Here is a 15,520-nt window from a genome sequence, read left to right as displayed (position 1 = left end):
TTCTATACACAGAACAACGTTAAACAAATCTTTGGAGAACCCACCCTGTGTGAGACTAGAGGTGCAGTTTGTGAACAGTGGGCTAAGTTCTTGTAGACGACAGTGTGTTGGAGGCATAAGTCACTGAGACCTTTTTACCAGGTCAATATAATGCAGTACTGTGGTGGGAGAGAGCGCAGGACTCTGGGCTGAGGACTGTGGAGGCATTTGTTCCCACTGCGAGTGGCAGTTCAACTCTAGAGAACTACATACAGCATCCTACTGTCCTGACATCATACGTTTGCATGACACATACTTGTAAATGTTTTAACCGTTTTACTCTAATAATGTCATTCTTATTATTTACAGCATACCAGTATTTTAGCACCGCTTTACTCCATCCACCCTGCATTTCAGTCAACATATTGTTTGTGTGTGTGTGTGTGGCAGATAAAACCTCTGAATCCTTAAAGAAATCTCTAATTGTGAATTTGTTGACATGATATATGAAAACAAATAATTGAACTATCCTGATGATTATGGCCTGAAGAGTATTACTAATCTCATCCACTGATTTACAACCTTTTTAGGTGTGCAGCTCCTTGAGAAGAGATGAGGGTCATGAAGGTTCAACAGATCTCACACCACGTCTTCATTATCCTTCTGGCTGTGACTGTACGATCTCAAGTCAACCCAGGTAGGAGGTATTTGTGTTTTACGTCCATGTCGTTCTTTCTCAGAGCTATATATCTTGCTCAAGGACACGTTGGTAGGGCCTGTTGTCAGACAACTAATGATATGAGTTTAATTTGATGTAAGTTTAGTTTTTTTATGTGTGAATAAAGTATGAGCCAGTAAATATACATAAGATCAAAAATAACCTCCTCATATTCCTGAGGGAGAAGCATGTTGACAAGATAGAGAAGGGAAGCAATTTTAGGTGGGTGGGCTTAGAATGCAAGAATGTAAAGTGTGTGTGTGTGTGTGTGTGTGTGTGTGTGTGTGTGTGTGTGTGTGTGTGTGTGTGTGTGCGTGTGTGTGTGTGTGTGTGTGTGTGTGTGTGCGTGCGTGCGTGTTTGTGTGTGTGGTTTACCTAATGGTCAGACAGCAAATATCCTCAGAACAGGCAGACCTTTCACAAGCAGGGGGCATTCGTGGAAAAAAAAAAAGTTAGAAAATTTGTAGGCATAAGTGTAGGTAACACACACACACATCTACACACACTCTCACGCACACATGCGCTCATTTGAGTTTCCCATTTGGAATATTTTCACAGTAAAAGGCTTATTTGTTCTGCTGCGCTCTCAAAGTACATGTCAGGCGTTCGGTGTGGGAAGGTGAATACAACACAGACGTCCCTTAATTACCAGGTAGAGATGTCGAGAATAAACAGTCTCTGGTAGATGCAGTGAGCAGATGTACAGTTTGGTCACTGAATCATATTAGAACTATAACGTGGCATCTGTTGCTGCCAAACTTATCTTTATTACATAAGAGAAAAAGCCAGAGTAAAGATAAAGATTATGAAAAAGGATGAAAAATTAAGAGCAGGCCGCTCAGAGGACCACTCCCGACTCATTTTGCTTAGACTGGTAACCGTACCGACACAGCGATGCCTCTGTTTGGCTTTAGAGGCCTTGCAGGGCTACAGGAAGGGGCTGTTGGGGGAGGGACAAGACCTGACCACACTCAACCCCTGACATCCTGCAAACAGAAATGATAACAACATGTATGGCATGTGAAAGAATACAGGTCTCACACTCGCAAACATAATCATAGTGAGAGCTGCACGTGTATCATGGATGCTTCTTGTGTTTGTAGAACTGTGTCGATATCCTCTTGGTATGACCGGTGGGCAGATTCAGGACGAGGACATCTCTGCCTCCAGTCAGTGGTCCGAGTCAACTGCTGCAAGATTTGGCAGGCACGTCGCATGATGCTTCTTTTCTGATATCTTAACTTAATTTAATTTGCTCTGGGTAACATATTATAACCATTAGTCATTAGTAGGTATGGCGGCAGACAACATGCAATGTGTTTAGTTCCAATATACGCAATATATTAAAGTCTCCTTCTTCAGTGATGATCTGTAAACTCTTAAATTCTTCTTTGAATTATCCCACACTGCTTTTGGTTATAAAAATGAATAGCTCCTATGGAGCTCCAGTTGAGATTGTTTCTTCATCTGCTGTTGGCCACCGTCAAGAATAAAATGTGAAGCTCAGCATACGTGAATGTTTCATTAACTGGACCACAACAGCACAATAATTATTGTGCTGTTTTAACAGCTGTTGTCGGGCAGCAATGTTGAGTAGTTACATATTATATCATGCAAATATGAATTATGCATGGTGAATATAATGACTCACTTTAAATGTTCTTCTTCCTCTATTCATATCATGCAACATTCCCCTTTTCATCTCTTCCTCTGAATTGCCATGCTTCTCTCGTTTTCTTTCTTCCACCTCTTCAGACTTGACTTGGACAACGGCGATGGCGACGGGGCCTGGTGTCCTGACATCATGTCGGGGCCAGACGGCCTCAAAGAGTATCTCCAGGTGGACCTGCGTTCACTGCACTTCATCACACTGGTGGGCACCCAAGGTCGCCACGCCGACGGTATGGGTAATGAATTCGCCCAGCGATACAGGATCAAGTACAGCCGCGACGGCAGCAACTGGGTGGGCTGGCAGGATAGGAAGGGAAGGCAGGTGAGCATGTCTAGATATGACCGTTTGTCATTGTTTCTCATTCCAGACGCGCATGTATAATTTAGGCCAACGCGTTATCAGGTCATCTTAATTGCATCAGATGAAGGTGTAGAGAGGGGCAGAAACAGGGAGGCCTAAGATACTGGGTTGATTTATCACATTCATCAAATTTTGTTCAAGGTTATAAACTACCCAAGGATATTTAATAGTTTTAATAGTTCAAATTAACCCTAGCTTGACCAGCTACAACAGTAAAATTCTACTTAGAATACAAAAACAAAAAAGGAAAACCAATTAATGAATAGACTATAACAATCACATGGTCAATTTGACTAAAATATGACAAAATAACCATAGACTGTGTATAAGAATAAATAACCATAGATCTATTGAAACATAGGCCCTTTTGCTATTTCATATCATAGTATTGTTAGTTTCACTAAATTACAGGATCTGGTCTGAATACCTCCTCCAACACTGTTGGGAGAGGACAAGGAGATAACATTTTCTTTGCAGCAGACAGTAGCAGAGTTCATGGGAAATCAAGACACAGCAGAACGAGCAACAGCATGAGATAAAGGATACCAATTTCTTTACAGATTTGAAAATAATGTATATGCTGACACATTACATTATGTCTCTTTTTGTGTCATACGCGTCTCTCCTGCCAGGTCATTGAGGGGAACAAGAATGCGTATGATGTGGTGCTGAAGGATCTGGAGCCTCCCATCATAGCTCGCTTCGTCCGCTTCATGCCTGTGACGGACCACTCCATGATCGTGTGTATGAGAGTGGAGCTCTACGGCTGTGAATGGTTGGGTTAGTCATTGCTTTCAATTATTCAGAGTGCAACATCTTCACCTAATTGCACTAGCAACATCTAGAGTATCATTCTTTTTTTTCTTCTTTTTTTACAATTACCAAAGTTTGAACACATTTTTATTATGACTTCATTGTCATTATGTCCTATCAGCATGCAGTGAGTAAATCGTTCACAACATCTGACCTTTGACCTGCTCCCTGTAGATGGCCTGATATCTTATAGCATTCCAGATGGGCATCAAATGATCTACAGAGGCCTGGATGTCTACTTTAATGACTCTGTGAATGATGGAGCATCAGCTGAAAGGTTTGGATTTTAATGCCATAATTAGGGCTTATATTTCCTATATTAGCATTTGTTGCTTTCCCTGTGTGAGTGGCGCAGTAATTTTGTCCAAACTGATTGAAGATGGAATTTATTTTTAGCTGACATGGCAGTTATGGATTAATAATAATAATAATCCATTTAATTGATATAGCGCTTTTTAAGATATTCAAAGACACTTTACATGTTACATTATACACAGTAGACACAGGTACGGGGAGCAATGCAGGGTTAAGTGTCTTGCTCAAGGACACATCGACTAGGGCGGGGATCAAACTGCCATCCCCCTGATTGAAAGACGGACATACTAACCACTGACCCACAGTCGCCCCAAAACATCTCTGCACTGTTCAGTAAATAGAATTTCAAATATTTGTGTTTTCTAACTTTATTTCGTCCATCTAGACTGACAAAGGGCCTCGGCCAGCTGACAGATGGCACCTGGGGTCTGGATGATTTCCTCCACAGCCACATATACGGCATGTGGCCTGGCTACGACTACGTGGGCTGGAACAACAAGAGCCTCCCCAAAGGTTACGCGGAGATGATCTTTGAGTTTGACCACGTCCGAAACTTCACTTCCATGAAGGTAAGAAGTCGATGCAGGGCAGAACTTCATACATCAGCTAAATAGTAAAAAAAGGCTAATTTTGCTGAGCTAACACTAAATTGCCGGGCAAGCACCCATCTGATATATAGCTGCTGCAAATATTATTGGAGGCATAAAATCATGCAAAGTAGCCTCACAGTGTAAAAATCCCATTCTCTGTATAATTAGTCATGGGTACGTGCTGTGACCAGAGATCAGAGATAACATTTCTTTCAGCAGAGATTAGTCATCTCTACACCTGCTCCTGCATCATCTTCCCCCTCCATTCTGACTGTTTGGAACACTTTTGCTCCCGTTTAGTCATAGGTAGAGAACAAAATGCATATTCCTCTATAGATATTAACAAGATAACTAGTAGCAAGACACAGTTGTCAGTACTTTGATCATGCTTGCTTTTATACACATCCCACCTCGACAGGTTCACTGTAACAACATGTTTAGCCGCGGGGTGAGGATGTTCAGACAGGCCACCTGTTACTTCCGGTCAGGATCAGACTGGGAGGCTGACCCCGTGACCTTCAGGCCCACTGTCGACCGCGTGAGCCAAGGCGCCCGTTTCATCACCGTGTCCCTCGGCGACCGCACAGCCAGTGCCATCAAATGCCGTTTCCACTTCAGTGACCTTTGGATGTTGTTCAGTGAAGTTGCCTTCCAGTCAGGTAAGATGGGCTCTGAAGTGGAACTTTGATTTGAATATGTATCCTGTTTAATGGGCTTTTGGCCACCATTAAATGTACCTGTTGACTCTTCAACTGGCAGCATGTTTACTGCACCAAAGCTTTCTCTTGAAACTTATATCCTTTTCTTTCTCACACAGGCTCAGCCGTGTACAACACTTCTCTGAGTCCTCGCAAACACGGACACCCCACAAACACACTGCCAGGTCAAAAACTAAACCCTAAATGATTATTTTTTTCTAAGACTAGTGGTTGTAAATCTATTGAATTTGCTCATCGGGCAGTGGAGAGAAATGCTGGCGAGACTTACAAGATAATGTATTTATGAATTTCCTTCATCGAGGTTGGAATAGTGTCATGCAGCTTACTATAATGTATAGTGCTTTATTAGTGAAGGTAATTGCTTCAAAGACAGTTTACTCAAAGGTTTTGTGTTGGTTACACAGTGCCCCCTGCTGATAGCATCAGAAATTACCGATTATTACAATAAATGACACTTCTTACTTTATTATGCAATGGAAATATGATTGTTATGGGATGTATTGTCATATAAATTTGAGCTGTGACAGCTATAATCAAGTCTCAACTCTTTTGTTAGGAGATGATCCTACTCATAAAGTGGATGAAAGCAATACCAGGATCCTGATTGGCTGCTTGGTGGCTATCATTGCCATCCTTATGACGATCATAGTCATCATCCTGTGGAGGCAGGTCTGGCAAAAGATGCTTGAGAAGGTGAGGAGAGAGTTTTTTGTATTTATTTAATCCGTTTGTGTGAGATCAAACAAGGCTGTAGAATATTCAAGGATGAGGACTGTATGGGGGCGATGATTACAAGGTAATGTGATGAACACCATGGTCAGGTATACAATGAGACGCCAGTCCACTTCAATTGTGTTGTAAACATGGATAGGTGGGAGGGCAGGTGAGGCTTGCACATTCACTGCTGGTTTTATCTAAACAGATAATATGTGCCATGAATTATCCCTAAGTTTAATACGTAGGGAGCATATATCTGGCATCCCTATATAACTATCAACACAATGTGTATCATTCTAACTTAACATAAATAATACAAGCATCAAAGTACTTCTAACATAAATGTACTGAGAGCAAGGAAACTCACTTTTACACTCAGACAAACTATTGTGGCCAGTAGAGCCCAGAGTTCTGCTGCAGGTCGTGCAAAAAGCTCACACCTGAATCCCTTCTCAATAGACTCTGACCAAGCCAGGCTCCTCCCACATTCTGCTCCATCTCAGGCAGCTTATATATTTGTGTCTGCATATATATAGCTGCTCCATGATCATCGGGGAGTTTGCCTGATGAAAACCTTTTAGGTTGAAACGTTGCATGAATAAAACATTTTTGCACATTTCAGCATGCGAAAAACGTCTCCTTTTCCTCAGTGACAATCACTGCTTGTATCCAAGTATTTCCTCTTTCTGTTTGATACATTTGACATCCAAAACTGATGGCCCGTAACAGCCACGTAAGATGAAAATTCACATCCGGGATTATGTGACCTGAACGACAAATAACACACCTCCACTCTCGCCGACTTACTTCCACAGGCATCTCGTCGCCTGCTGGATGATGAACTCACAGCTCGTCTTGCGGTCCAGACCCAGGCCTTCTCCTCCAACCACTCCTCTCTGTCCAGCGAGAGTGGCTCCACTTCCAACTCCACCTATGAGAGAATCTTCCCCCTCTGCTCCGACTACCAGGAGCCTTCCCGCCTTATCCGGAAACTACCCGAGTTTGCTCAGTCCACCGAACACCTTGGTAAGACAGTAAAAGCACAATTCAATAAATACTATTATCTCGGTCGACTTATATAGCCGCTGCAGTGTGTGTAATTGTTTGTGCACCACATCAGGGCCGAGCACCTCCTGTAGAGCCCTTGCAACCAGTGTTTCAGATGGCGCCCCCCACTACGCGGAGGCTGACATCATCAGCCTCCAAGAGTCTTCAGACAGCAGCACCTACTCCATCGCAGCTGTCAACATGAATCTCTTTGCTGGCACCGATTCATCCATGAGAGAGTTCCCCAGAGAAAAGCTCACCTTTAAGGAGAAGCTGGGAGAGGGCCAGTTTGGAGAAGTGAGTTCTCTTTTGTAGCTCTAATGTTTGTTTGTCGATTTGGTATTTTAAATATAGTAGATTCATTGAGCTGCTCGCTCCTTCCTCACCAAAATGCTATTGATGTATCTTCTTTATGGCTGTCACAAACCTGGCCGCACAGCCATGACAACAAAGGGGGATACACACAAGTAGTAGTTAACAGAAAGGGTTTTATTTAACTTAGGTAGCAAAAACAGAACTCAGGTAGAATAAAGAGTGGTGTGTGGAGTCAGTAGATATGTTGTGTCAGGTCAAACCATACTCTCGGAGAGAGCGCTCCTGAGACCAGAGGGCCTTTTAAATGCAGCGCTTGCACACAAGGCCCAGGTGTTGCCAGTGCTGCTGATTACCTCAGGTGTTTCCACTCTTCTGATGACCCTTGGCCACGCCCACCTGCATGGACACGAGCCAGTGGCAGAGAGGGTAGTCACAGACTCTCATTTTAAGATGGTTATTGCTGTGTGGTAAAAGCATTAGTGTGAAATGCAATGGCTAAACAGTGCATGCTGACATATATATATTGGTTTGTGGTGCCAAGTGTATGATGGACTAACAACATGTTTTTTTAAAACAGGTGCACTTGTGTGAGGCAGAGGGCATGCAGGACTTTTTGGATGAGGATTTGTCCTTAGAGGGAAACAGGGACTCACCGCTGCTGGTAGCTGTGAAAACACTGCGGGAAGATGCCAACAAGAATGCAAGGTAAAAGCAGTTTGTCTGACAAAAAAAAGACAACGCTGTACAGTACACAAGTCAGCCGCCAATCAAGCGGTAAATTACAATAGTTTGTCCCTGCTGTGCTGAAGGAATGACTTCCTGAAAGAGATCCGAATCATGTCTCGCCTGAGGGACCCCAACATTGTCCATCTGTTGGCCGTGTGTGTGGACACAGACCCGCTGTGTATGATCACTGAGTATATGGAAAATGGAGACCTGAACCAGTTCCTCTGCAATCTCAAACTGAACGAGGCCGCTGATGAAGACAGGAAGGACCAGGAGGAGAACGAGGGGGAGAGTATGGTCAGGTAGGCTCATATCTTGACATAAACTGTCATGATTACTACATAGAGCCAACTAGACAGCCCTATGTATAACGACACTATCAACCTTTTTAAACTTGACAGCCTAAACAAACGGTGTGGGCCCCATTGCATTTCCTGTGTTTGTTAATGCAAAAGCTGACAGGAAGTACACTCGGACCAAAGCAGAAAGGCAATGAAAAGCTTTATATTGTACTTATGACTTGTTATCTCTTTCTTTGTGGTCTCTTTAGCTACAGTAAACTAATTGGCATGGCTGTGCAGATTTCATCTGGTATGAAGTACTTGTCCTCTCTCAACTTTGTCCACCGTGATCTGGCGACCCGCAACTGCCTGGTGGGTAAGAACTACACCATAAAGATCGCCGATTTCGGCATGAGTCGTAACCTGTACAGAGGGGACTACTACAGGATCCAGGGCCGGGCCGTCCTGCCCATTCGCTGGATGTCCTGGGAGAGCATCCTACTGGTGAGTGCTGTGTGGCGCTGGATATATTATATACACAGTAGATAAAAACACAGTTTCCATATAACAGTTTGCAAATACACACCTTCTGACATATTGCACAACCCCATGGCCAACATCCTACATTAGCTGTTAGTATTTGGGATCTAAATAGACTTGTTTATAATGGTTCAGCCCGCTCTACCCTAGCTCTTTCCCTAGAGTAAGAGCTGGAACTCTGGGTAGAAATTGTGAGTTGGATCCGACACCATCCGCGTGTCTGATAATAGACTGCTCAAAGATTTGTTTTTTTTTAATTTACAGTTTGCTAATGCTATTTACAGTTTGCTAATGCTAATGTTGCAGCTGTGATAAAACCAGCATACACATCAAGTCTTTACGAGGTTGTATTTTGATTTAAGTTGTCTGTTCTCTCAGGGGAAGTTCACCATGGCCAGTGACGTGTGGGCCTTCGGTGTGACTCTGTGGGAGATTGTGACTCTGTGTAAGAAGCAGCCCTACTCCCAGCTCTCTGACGAGCAGGTCATTGAAAACACAGGCGAGTTCTTCAGGGACCAGGGCAAGCAGGTGAGCATCACACAGATATAGGCTGCCAATCCTCCAGAGTACAATGTCATTATAGACTCAGTTATGGTTTTATTTGTGACTCGTACAAAGTATCCCATATTTTCCTTGCATTTATATTTAAACTTTAATGTTTAATATTTGTTGTCTTGTGCTCCCAGGTGTACCTGCCAAAGCCGCTCTGTTGTCCTGACAGCGTCTACAATGATCTCATGCTAAGCTGCTGGAGGAGGAACGCCAAGCAGAGGCCGAGCTTTCAGGAGATACACACTCAGCTGACGGAGAGCCTGGCGTAGTAAATGCAACAGATGATTTCTCTCTGAAATGAACCGTCACAATCTGGATCTAATTGGAATTAATTTGGAGATATTAAAAAAAATCTAACTTTTTCCATTTGTTTGAAGCTGGTTTGCCACAATTGTCCTGTAAATAACAAGATATGAGGAGAAGGTATACACTTGAACAGAGCGTTACATTGTAGATGTACAAATTAGCACTATTCACACTTCTGTGTATTTATTGTCTTATCTTCTGTGCTGTTTATTTATAGAGTTCTATTGTAATAGGGTTTGAAACACAATTGTGGATTTTTGTATTTCTTTTCCATTCATACACCTAATTATGTTGTACATTAATAGGATGTCAATACAGTGGTGTGCTTTTTATTTGGTTTATATTTTTGATGATAATGAACAGGTTTATGTCCTTTTGCAGAAATTAATTAACTGTATATTGTTGACAGTAATAAAGAATAAACCAAGGAACCCTGTAAATGAAGGTTTACTACTGTGTGTTTTCTTTATAGACTAAAAATATTAGCAGTGGTGGATAGTAACTAAGTACATTTACTTGAAGAGAATGGGAGTATGGGTATTGCAACGCACAGCTGGTCGCAACTTTCCTCCGCGCACTAATGACGCGGTGAGGCCTCAACCAATCATGTGTTTGTGTTTCACCCAGTTCTGCTCCATCTAAAAAAAACACGGTTGCCCGTACTACTGTTCAACAAAACTACTCTACCAGCGCTTGAGCGAAACTTTAACGACAAAAATCATGTGGTAGTACACGCTTTCATTAACCGCACGTGTCCGTGTTGATGCTTTAGTCGCCGCAGCATGAACATAGCAGCCTCACAGTTTTGCTTGGGACCGGAAGCAGCACTTTCAGTCGCTGCGCCTCTATTTCCGTTTTGAGCCTCTTCGCACTCCGTAGTGGGGGCTGATTGGCCAGTTGTTTGTTGACATCCAATCACACCACGTAACTGCTCGTGCACATAGGCTGATGTTTTTCCAGCGGAATCGGACGACGGTAGGTGGCGTTCATAACCGGTGTCAGAGGTTGTTCTGGTCTTCGCCTCCAGACGCTGCTCGCTCCGGTCGGACATGGAGAAAGTTGTTCTTGTAACCGGCGCCAACAGGTGGGTTACTTTAAACTGCGTTATAATGACAAATAGACACTCGGCATGTCACGTTTCTGACGAAGTGACGCCTCTCACGAGCTAAAATACACACTGAAGTTAATGTGTGTTAACTTGACAGAAACGTTGTAGCGTCACAGAGGGAGAGAATCCCTCTTGATGAGAGATTAACTGTAATACTATCAAGCTGTAATAATGCTTACTAGTTTAAGTTTCTTTAATCCATAATGGTTTTATATGTTCATCGTATACATAAGAATAAATGCATATTAGAAAAGTCAAGTGAAAAAAAATCTCGTATCATAGACGATACATAACTATACCGAATTTACAATGTTGACGACTTCAGTTATCTTTGAATGCACTTGTCTGGAATATTTCGATCAAAATGATGTGACTTGCATGGATAATAAGAGAGAACTGCATTAAAATGAAATTAAACTTGACACCAAATGTTTCTTATTTGCCTTTTTATTATGTCTTCTCTCCAATTGTTACTCTAAACCCTCTATGTTTACCAATCGATATTATATAGTACATTTGAGTAATTACACAATTCCTTAGAGAAGTTTGTTTTCATGCCTGTCTTTTCTGCCATCTGTCACTTTACCCAGCGGCATTGGTCTTGCCCTGTGTGAAAGGCTGCTGAATGAGGACAGCCAGCTTCGGCTGTGTCTGGCCTGCAGGAACATGCAGCGGGCCGAGGCCGCCCGAGCCGCCCTCCTGACCTCTCACTCCAACGCACATGTAGACTTACTGCACCTGGACGTGGGCTCTGTGCAGTCAGTGCTCACTGCTGCTCAGGAGGTCACAGCCAGGTACTGATACCAAGATATAGTGATGTCATGAGGCGGTTGTGATACCGGTCCTTTACCTGAACTGTGATTATAGAATTGAGATTGATCTTTGATGCATATTTGTGTTTTTCCACAGATACAACAGAATTGACTTTCTGTATCTAAATGCGGGAATTATGCCCAATCCACAAGTAGATGTCAAAGCTTTGTTCAAGGGTTTGTTCTCCAGGTAAAGCCCCAAAGCCAGTTCCTGACTTACTTTACTTTGATTTCTTTCTTTTTATTTCATTAATGTTTAAAGCACGATGGCTGTATACTAGTGCAAGCTGTTTATTGTCCATCCTGTTATGCAATAACGCACCCCCTCACTGCAGGAACGTCATCAACATGTTTGCGACAGCAGAGGGTCTCTTGACCCAACAGGACCAGCTCAACTCAGACGGTCTGCAGGAGGTTTTTGCCACCAACCTCTTCGGTCATTTTCTCCTGGTACAGCACACACTGACTACACACATGAATCTAAAAGATGATAACATATTCTTCAATTTGGCATAATATATATGTCGTCCTCATCATTATATTGTAACATAGTGTAGTAGTATATGCATACATTATATGGTATTGCAGATGTATTTGCATATAGAGTGATTCATTAAAAATAAAATTGTTGGGGTGGATAAAATCTGCTCTTAATGTTTAAAATGTTTTGACAAGAATAAATCTTGTGGTTTTCGTATATGTTATAGAAAACGGGAAATCCTAATGACGTGACAAATTGAAAAAAAGTCATGTCCCTAATATTCTCGTCTCTGTGCTCTAGATCCGGGAGCTGGAGCCTCTGCTGTGTCTGGCAGGTCACACGTCCTCTATCGTGTGGACCTCCTCGAGTAACGCCCGCCGCTCTGCCTTCAGCATCGAGGACATGCAGCACAGAAATGGGACGGAGCCCTACAGCTCCTCCAAGTACGCATCAGACATGCTCAGCCTGGCACTCAACAGACACAAGAACAGCCAGGTTTGTCATTCACACAATCGGCAGATTATTGGTCCAGGAGTGACTACGTATTGCACATATACATATATCCACATCCCAGAATTAAAGACTTTGCAAAATCTCACAAGGTCGTGGAAGAGCAGTGAGCAGTGTTTACTCCTATCCTGCTCTGAGTGTTTGGATGCTGTGCACATAATGAAGTTGATGTTCTTGATGTGGTCATAGGCAATGGAAGACTGTATTAGGGAGAAGCGTACACAAGATGCTTAACTCTACTCTAAACTCTTCGTACAATTGGGTTTAAACTAATGTGCTTTTAAGAGATAGGTTCTTTCTTTCATTGCAGGTTTTACTCAAACGTTCTTTCCTTCATTTATATTCTACATCTGCTGTATCTATCGTATTTATTTAGAAGGGTTGTTTTCTGTAAGATTTCTCAAGACTAGAACACAGACGTGGCTGCAATACATTTTTTTTTAGCTTCTTGTTTTCTTGTTCCTTACAGGCTTAAACAATCCACCCCATAAATATCAACTCACACCACTTATACGGCATGTTTTTTAATCAGAAAGTATCAGTACGTTAGGAGGAACATGAACATGCATGTGTTATGGGAAATAAATGTTTCTTCTCTTTGTGACAGGGGCTGTTCTCCTCCGTAATATGTCCAGGACTGGTGATGACTAATCTGACCTATGGTATTCTCCCCTCCTTCTTCTGGACCCTCATCATGCCTGTCATGTGGCTGGTGAGTGAGGAGTTTACTCTATTCATCTCGGTTGGAGTTGAGTACGAACAGCCTCATGTTATTGTGATACATTTCTTTCTGTGCTCAACAGATTAGGATCTTCACCAACACGTTCACGCTCACGCCATACAACGGAGCAGAGGCGCTGGTATGTTGTCGACCTGTTCTGTTAACATCTCTGTTAATGTCTGCACCATGAATACTAAGTCCTGCTCTGGCTTTCTACAGCACTGGTTATTTGTACAAAACCCAGAGTCTCTGGATCCAAGAGCAAAGTATCACAGTTTAACGTCAGGACTTGGAACAAACTACACTCAGCCGCGACAGGTGAGTAACCAGAGACCGCTGCTCCACAGACATCATACTGCTCAAGTCTGATCTTTGTGAACCTCAGATAACCTGAATCTTAGAATTGCAATCATTAAAATATGTATGCGTGTGACTGAGCAGGAAACCGTGACAAATGTTAAACTGTAAAATGTGATCTGCTTTACACGCAATTGATTCTGTTTTTGTTCTTGTTTCAGATGGACATCGATGAGGAAATGTCTGAGGTCCTCTATTCAAAACTTATGGAACTTGAGAAAGTAGTGAGAAAGAAAGAGTGAGACAAATGCTGACGAGGACACTAATGGACAGTACTTTTGTGAGAGAGTAAATGTGAGTCGTATACAGGGGACAGTTTTGCTTTTGGGACCATTTGCACTTTATGATGAACAACAACAAACATGATCTTATTATTTTAATGATTGCAAGTTGTACCATTGACTCGTGTTTCTTTACTGTCTGTAACACTCAAAGACCGTTCATTTATAGCCCAACGTTAGCTTCTAACTGTTTTCATTCGCATTTCAAAAATCATAAAAGTGTTTTTTATTTGTGAAGATTATCATGGTGAACAAAACATGCAATTATCATAAACTTGTTTGCCTCAGAGCCTTTTTTTTTCTTCAATATTCTTATATCCATTGGAAAAGTCTGATTGGCTTTTTGTAGGCCAACTTCTGGGGGCTGTCCTCCAAAAATAAATCATCCCTGCAACAAGATGAGCCTTTTTCATTGGTTGTTCATTCACACATCTAGCATGTCTTGACCTCCCACCGCCGGTAGATCAATAACCAGCAGCAGTCTAACCTGCTTCTTTCTGGTTGTCCTGTAGAAACCACCGCCTGCTGCATCTTCACCTGATATCTGTATCATGTTTCTTCTACAACAGCCGTCAAACTTTAATTAGCGGTTTGTGTCTCACGGGTTTACTGAGACCAACCTACCACCAGCACTGCGGTCCGCTGTCATCAGTGGCTTCCTTTACCACAAATAATAAATGATGATGCAGTTAGGTGAAGAGAACGGGAAGCGTACTGCTGAGGTCTGTAATGGAGAAAAGTGTCATAATAAATCAGATGTTTGAAATGGCAAGTTGTGTGAACAACTCTTCCTTTCACAATCTTATATGCTCAGGCTTCGTTTTACTAATATCCTCTCTCTGAAATTTTCAATTGAACTGCTGTGGCAAAAGACCTTGATGGATAAACGAGTTCCTCTAGCGTTCGCTGTTCCTGAAGGACATGCTCTGCTCGCACACTAATTTGCAAGATATCTTTGCCTCCTGTTTGAGTTCAACTCTTGCTCCTTTTCTTTTTAATTACAATTAAAATATCTATTATTGCTTTATTGTAGAGATAAAGAAAAGGGTCAAGTAGAGAAAATGTACTTTGAAAGCCATTTTAGAAAAATACAACTAAATAACGTAACCTTTTATCAGGGAAATATTCCACGTTTGGCATTTATTATTAAATGGGTTTGTTGCACCTCAGCATTTGACCTTGAGTGCAGTGTTGTTCTGTAAAGGGCTGAGGAGAAAATGAGCAACGGTCATAAACACCCCTACGTGCCCTGGGCCCTAATAGGGTTTTATTCTTGTTCATTTAAAATCAATTACACCCATGACTTGAAAGACTCAAGTTACATGAAAAGATGTCTGAATGTCGGTGTGTGAACGCGTTTTCAGTGCACAGAGCTGCATGTGCAGAGGGCAGACTGGTCCGACATGTTACCACCAGCTGTATCTCATCATGCCCCTGCTGGCCCTCACCACATAATTTGATGCTTTTAATAAACTGACAAATCCCACTTAATCTTATGATATGCCTGTCTGGTATCAGCAAAGAGTCCAAGCTGCACATGCAAGGTGCCACTGGGTTTTAAACTGCAATAATAGTGTAGTATCCATGGTGACCTTATGCA

At 42.3% G+C, this 15,520-nt stretch overlaps 2 protein-coding genes across 3 annotated transcripts; both read left to right on the top strand.

The window, feature by feature from the left end:
• The first annotated feature begins 577 nt into the window (after positions 1 to 577).
• LOC117746479 (discoidin domain-containing receptor 2-like) lies at positions 578 to 9,913 on the top strand. 2 transcript variants are annotated; one of them, XM_034555632.1, is made up of 16 exons: positions 578 to 676; positions 1,801 to 1,903; positions 2,453 to 2,690; positions 3,362 to 3,509; positions 3,717 to 3,819; positions 4,243 to 4,426; positions 4,866 to 5,106; positions 5,265 to 5,330; positions 5,723 to 5,859; positions 6,699 to 6,909; positions 7,004 to 7,227; positions 7,823 to 7,950; positions 8,055 to 8,273; positions 8,522 to 8,756; positions 9,171 to 9,320; positions 9,479 to 9,913. In XM_034555632.1, the coding sequence occupies exons 1-16, from the start codon at positions 592 to 594 to the stop codon at positions 9,611 to 9,613; spliced, it is 2,607 nt and encodes an 868-aa protein (XP_034411523.1). In that variant the 5' UTR covers positions 578 to 591; the 3' UTR covers positions 9,614 to 9,913. The 2 variants fall into 2 exon arrangements, with proteins under 2 accessions (XP_034411523.1, XP_034411522.1); XM_034555631.1 differs by having other exon boundaries at positions 601 to 676; positions 5,705 to 5,859.
• Positions 9,914 to 10,589: 676 nt separating this feature from the next.
• On the top strand, positions 10,590 to 14,319 carry LOC117746243 (3-keto-steroid reductase-like). Its single transcript, XM_034555268.1, has 9 exons — positions 10,590 to 10,734; positions 11,349 to 11,552; positions 11,668 to 11,760; positions 11,906 to 12,020; positions 12,352 to 12,546; positions 13,169 to 13,273; positions 13,365 to 13,421; positions 13,502 to 13,600; positions 13,801 to 14,319. Exons 1-9 carry the CDS (start codon positions 10,700 to 10,702, stop codon positions 13,879 to 13,881), a joined length of 984 nt encoding a protein of 327 aa, XP_034411159.1. The 5' UTR covers positions 10,590 to 10,699; the 3' UTR covers positions 13,882 to 14,319.
• Positions 14,320 to 15,520: the final 1,201 nt, after the last annotated feature.

This window comes from Cyclopterus lumpus, chromosome 17 (genome assembly GCF_009769545.1).
Source record: "Cyclopterus lumpus isolate fCycLum1 chromosome 17, fCycLum1.pri, whole genome shotgun sequence".
NCBI classification, from domain to species: Eukaryota; Metazoa; Chordata; class Actinopteri; order Perciformes; family Cyclopteridae; genus Cyclopterus; species Cyclopterus lumpus.
Note: the sequence above shows the minus strand (reverse complement) of the source record. Positions and strands in the feature narration are given on the sequence as shown.

Excerpts from the sequence above, each read along its gene's own strand:
- LOC117746479 (XM_034555631.1), top strand. The coding sequence starts at position 601 with ATGAAGGTTCAACAGATCTCACACCACGTCTTCATTATCCTTCTGGCT. Across the intron at positions 2,691-3,361 it reads AGGATAGGAAGGGAAGGCAG|GTCATTGAGGGGAACAAGAA; the intron begins GTGAGCATGTCT and ends CTCTCCTGCCAG. Across the intron at positions 4,427-4,865 it reads GAAACTTCACTTCCATGAAG|GTTCACTGTAACAACATGTT; the intron begins GTAAGAAGTCGA and ends CCACCTCGACAG.
- LOC117746243 (XM_034555268.1), top strand. The coding sequence starts at position 10,700 with ATGGAGAAAGTTGTTCTTGTAACCGGCGCCAACAG. Across the intron at positions 12,021-12,351 it reads TCTTCGGTCATTTTCTCCTG|ATCCGGGAGCTGGAGCCTCT; the intron begins GTACAGCACACA and ends TCTGTGCTCTAG. Across the intron at positions 13,422-13,501 it reads ACAACGGAGCAGAGGCGCTG|CACTGGTTATTTGTACAAAA; the intron begins GTATGTTGTCGA and ends GGCTTTCTACAG.